This window comes from Triticum dicoccoides, chromosome 3B, assembly GCF_002162155.2.
Source record: "Triticum dicoccoides isolate Atlit2015 ecotype Zavitan chromosome 3B, WEW_v2.0, whole genome shotgun sequence".
NCBI lineage: Eukaryota > Viridiplantae > Streptophyta > Magnoliopsida > Poales > Poaceae > Triticum > Triticum dicoccoides.
In genome coordinates, this window is record NC_041385.1 from 842,327,881 (window position 1) to 842,333,282 (window position 5,402).

The 5,402-nt window shown below is 51.6% G+C and overlaps 1 protein-coding gene across 1 annotated transcript; it reads left to right on the plus strand.

Annotated features, from left to right (window-relative positions):
* The first annotated feature begins 2,528 nt into the window (after window positions 1–2,528).
* LOC119282605 (BTB/POZ and MATH domain-containing protein 2-like) lies at window positions 2,529–4,527 on the plus strand. The gene has a single exon (XM_037562774.1). The coding sequence runs from the start codon at window positions 2,529–2,531 to the stop codon at window positions 4,464–4,466; it is 1,938 nt and encodes a 645-aa protein (XP_037418671.1). The 3' UTR covers window positions 4,467–4,527.
* The last annotated feature ends 875 nt before the right edge of the window (window positions 4,528–5,402 follow it).

A 5,402-nucleotide genomic window follows, 5' to 3' on the forward strand; every position in this document is an offset into this window, starting at 1 on the left:
ACAGAATGATCCAACAAACTAAGCTCAGCCGAGAGGCTTGGTTGTACGAGCAAGGAGGATCCTCACACAGCGAAACAGATAGCATGTTTTGGTCACATCTATGGGGGGTTCAGGTTCCGTCGAAACTCAAGAACTTCCTATGGAGATTGGCACATCATACGATACCGGCGGCAGGACTTTCGAATCGCTGCAACATGTCTACTAGCAGTTCATGCATCCTATGTGGAGCGGAGGATACTTGACACCATGCTCTCCTGAATTGCACCGTCTCAAGGAGTACGTGGGCGCTTTCATTAGAAGCAATTCTTGACGGGATTAGTACAAACATCAATGACATTGCCAAAGATTGGTTATTCTCCATGCAAGAAGTGCTGCCTCAAGCAGAGTTCATAAAATTTGTGGTCACACTCTGGGATATATGGGGTGCACGATGTAAGGCGATTCATGAGCAGATATACAAAAGTCCATTCTCAACACACTCCTTTGTGCAGTCATATTTGAGAGAGTTGGAGGTTATAAAACAGCCATGAGTATCGGCACCAAGGTCTAGCCCTCGACCATCACACTGGATACCACCTCTGGCGGGAGCAGCAAAAATTAATGTGGACGCCGCAGTTGGGAGAGGAAGGGAGATACGGAGCTGTGGGAGCTATATGCAGAGAACACTCAGGTGCTTTCCTGGGAGCTTCGGCAGTGGTGTTCATGAGAATCTCATACCCAACCACTCTTGAATGCTTGGCAATTAGGGAGTCTCTTTCTCTGGCAGAGGATCTGTATGAGCGGAGGATTCAAGTTTCATCCGATTGCAAGGTGGTCGTGGTCTCATGGAAGATGTCTGAGAAAGAAACCCGACGGTTTATGGAGCACTTGTACATGAAATATTAGATCATATATCTACTTTTTAGGCATATAATATTAGTCACGAATTTAGGAGCTCGAATGTTGAGGCTCACAAACTTGCGAAACATGCTTTATCGCTTCCGGCTAGCCGACATGTGTGGTTAGGCCAGCCGGATGGACTTTCTTTCGTCTGTGTAAACGTTTTCATGATTTAATAATGAAAACACTAACGCCCACATGTGCGGGCGTCTGGCAACTCGCCCACATGCATGGATCCTCGTCCAACCAATTTTGCACGAATCTTGACGCGTTCTAACAGTTTTTATGTGCCACGTAGGACTGGGCTGATGTGTGGGCATTCACCCGGTCGCCCACACGTCATTTTTTCATCACGCGGGAGCTGGTGTGTGGGTGTTTAGCAATTCTCTCACACACCAGTTTCCACGCACGCAGAGGGGCTGGTGTGTGGGTGTTTATCACTTCGCCCACACGCCCGTCTCCTCGCCCATACCCAAAACTGTCAGTTTTCATGTTTTTCTGCAGGGTACATGGCAACTGCCATAGCTTTACTTGTAAGCAGATGGCAACTCTTTTTTTATCCGAGTTGCCATGTGTTTTTGCATGATACATGGCAACTGCCCTAGAGTGCACGTAAGCAGATGACAACTCTTTCTTTTTACAAGGCAACTGCCCTAGCAGGCTTATGAGCACATGACAACTCTCTCTTTTACCCGAACATGTTTTTTTGCCATGCCTTTTTTATAGTGCTACATGGCAACTGCCTAGTGTTAGTAGGTGACAACTCCTAAAGTTTTGAAATCATGGCAACTGTAGTAGACCAGGCCATATATGGCAACTGCGTAGTGTTAGTAGATGGCAAATCCTAAATTTTTAAAATCATGGTAACTGCAGCAGACCAGACCATACATGGCAACTGCAGTTGAGCAACCATGGCAACTGTAGTTGTTCGACATGGCAACTGTAGTTCAGTGACATGGCAACTGCAGGTAAACGGACATTGAAGAGGGTCTGGACCATGGCAACCGCGGGGACGCATGGTGACTGTCACGCGGGGCACGCGGGACCGTGAGGTAGGTGGCTGAGAGAGGTTGTGTGGGTGTTAAACATTTTGCCCACACGTTGGTGTATGAGAGGAACCACGAGGAAAAAAAGATGTGTGCGGATGCTAGTTGTTTTGCCCACACGTAGACGTGTGGGCTGGTACTCTTAGACACCACACAAAACATGTGGGCAGTCCCCTTAACGCCCACACGTCTGGCAGTTATCGGCGTCCTTTGATAAAAACTTCCGAGTTTGTCTAGAAAAAACCAACCAACCATAAAATTTCTCTATCGTACGGCTAAAAAAAAGTGTCTATCGTGTATATAGGGATCGATCTTGTTACACCGTGCAGCTAGGTTATGGTCAAATCGATCATGGCGGCGCCGTCGCAGAAGACGCGGTCGACGCACAGGTCTGCGTTCGCGCAAGCCACGCACCAGTTCGACATCGCTGGCTACAGCACGGCGCGGGAGGCGCTCGTCGGATCCGTCCGGTCCGGCAGCTTCCACGCCGGCGGTTTCATCTGGGCCCTCGTGTGTCGCCTCCACGATCGCAGCGCGCGATGCGGCCTGGCGTCCATCTCCCTGGAGCTCTCCAAGAACGAGACCGACGAGGACGTCGTCGCCATGGCCAGCCTCCGGATCGACGAGCGCAGCGGCACCGGCAGGTTCCCGGCCGCCGTGTGGCGTAGCGACAAGCCCAGGACCTTTCTCGCTTGGTCCACGGGCGCAGTCGCCTGGGAGCTCGCCGTCCCGGTTGCGTTCCGGCGCCATGAGTCGCGCTACGTCGACACGGACGCCGACTGCCTCACCATACACTGCACCGTCGAGGTCCTCCTCCAGCAGCAGGAGAACAACTCCGCCACCAGCACCAGGAACTGCTTCGTCTCCGTTCCTCCGCCCCCCAGCATCTCCCAAGACTTGCACAGGCTTCTCAGGGAGAGGCAGTCGCCCGAGCCGGACGTGACATTCGTCCTCGAGGATGGTACCGAGATCGAGGCGCACAAGCTGGTAATGGCCATGCGGTCGCCTGTATTCCGCGCCCAGTTCTTATGCGGGGACATGAAGGAGCGGAGCACGCGGCGCTTCATAATGGACGGCATGAGCGCCTCCACCTTGAGGGCGATGCTCTACTTCATCTACACCGACGAGCAGCCTACACCCAGGAGAGGAAGATGCCGTGTGGCCATGGCACAGGACCTGCTCGTGGCCGCGGATCTCTATGACCTAGAGAGGCTTAGGCTCATGTGCGAGAAGATACTCTCCGAGAGCATGGACGTCGAAAATGTCATGACAACGTTGGTGCAGGTGGACGGCCGGCAGAGCTGCCAGCAGCTTGAGGCATCGTGCATCGAGTTCATGGCGTCCGACCCAGACGTGTACGACGCTGTGGAGGCCACCGAGGAGTACAAAGAACTCGAAAAGACATGCCCCTCTTTCATACATGAGATCACGAAGAAACTAGCTAAGACCACAATGGCCCGCAAAAGATCTCCCGCTAATACTTCTTCCACCGGCACCTGCGAGGGCAGCGGCAACAGAGAAACAATGACAAGCGCGTCAAGGTATAATCCGCCTGCGGTGGTTATTGGCACGCACGAGTTCACCATTCAAAGCTTGAGCTGGGTGAGGGAGGTGCATAGTGTCGGTGAGTACATCCGATCTGGCAGTTTCCAGGTGGGGGGTTACGAGTGGACCATAGAGGTGACCCCATCAGGACAACCAGAGGACACGTCGGAGTACATTGGCGTCTTCGTTTGGCCTACCATAAACGACGATGAAACTAAGGTGAAAGCAACAGCGACCTTTAAGCCCGTCCACCCCACCGACAAGTCGCATCCGTTTCCTCCCCATAATCTAACACACATCTTTGCCGGCAGGGCGTGCCATAGAATGGGGTGGCCAAAATTCATCACGGTGGCATATGCAAACTCACACTACGTGGGACATGACGACTCTTTTACCGTACAATGCCGACTTGCGGTAACCACAGGATCCTCCACTAGCAGCACCATCGCAACGGGCGGCCCTGTCCCCGTACCGATGATCGTGCCACCATCCAACCTGGCTTGGCATCTCGAGCGGCTGCTAGCGAGTGAGGAGGGTTGGGATGTGAAATTCGTAGTAGAGGAGATCGAGATCTGCGCGCACAGGTTCGTGATCGCCGCACGCTCGCCGGCGCTGTACGATCTGGTGGAAGAATCGGGAACCAACCATGTGAATATTGATGGCATTAGAGCCGTGGTTTTCAAGGCCATCCTACACTTCATCTACACCGACAAGCCGCCTTGCGTCGAAGACCTAGTTGCTCCTGCCACCGGGCATTCAACGATGACCGTCGCTGGAGAAATGTTGGCGGCAGCATGCCGGTTCCGCCTGGAGAGGATGAAGCGGCTATGCGAGAACCTGCTGGCGGAGAAGATGACGCCGGAGTACGCTTTGGCCACTCTGAGGCTGGCTGGGCGCCATGGTTGCACGGAACTGGAAGACTACTGCATCGAGTATATCTCACTACCGCACATGGTAAAGGACGTGATGAAAACACTCAAGTACTTTATATGGTGAAACATTGCACCTGAAGACAAACATCTATTGCTTGTAAACTCGTGAAGACAAAGATCTATTTCTTAGGCGGCTTTCTTGCATCTCCAACCTCTCTCTTGCTTTAAACATAGAAGAAAAAAATATACATGGACGTACAAGATGGCACGGAAACATAGTATATGTTGAAAATTTAGTAGTCTTTGAGATGAAAATAGTATACAGACTAGTACTGTAATGTGTCGTTGAACACTTGTGTTAGCCATAATCTTGATGCAAGTTTGTTAGTTGCATGTCTAGTTAGCAGGAGAGGATTGAGTCACACGCATCCATGGATAAGTTGTTAGTGGCCGAGTCAAGGATGCATGCCTGCATTTAGTGCGTTAGCTAGTGCGTGAGTGACTTGCGGTGTGGCTGGGCTGTGCGTGCGTGTGTGGCTGTTGGGGTGTGTGTGCGCACACCGCGTATAAAACCCCTCTCTACTGCTCGTGTTGCGGGTGCCGGACTGCCGGTGTGTTACCGATCCATGGTGATGGGTATGAGCCGAGCCGGGGTATGTGCCCAGTAAAGTAAGGCCGTTCGTGCGGCGGGGCGTTTGTGCGCCGAAAATATTTGTGTCCCTCTCCTTCTTCCATCTACGCCCGAGCGAGTGTGTGTGTGTGTGAGAAAGAGAGCTATCCGGGTTTGTCCCAACAACTTGTACTGACAATATGAAATCTAAGAAAAGTATGTGGTCTATTTATATTTACACATCTGCGCTTTACCAGATTGCATGATACTGACAATCCAACGTCATTATGTGTTGTTATTCTCAAAGCAAAATAATTCCCTGATTATGATCTAGTGGATGCTACCTTTACCAGATTACACGTGGTAGAGTATAATGGCGGGAGTTGACACCTTGAGGAGAGGATACATATCTCTACTCCTAATGAAGCAGTTGGCATGTGTTTGAATTCC

Coding starts and splice junctions, on each gene's coding strand:
- LOC119282605 (XM_037562774.1), top strand. CDS start 2,529: ATGGCCAGCCTCCGGATCGACGAGCGCAGCGGCACCGGCAGGTTCCCG.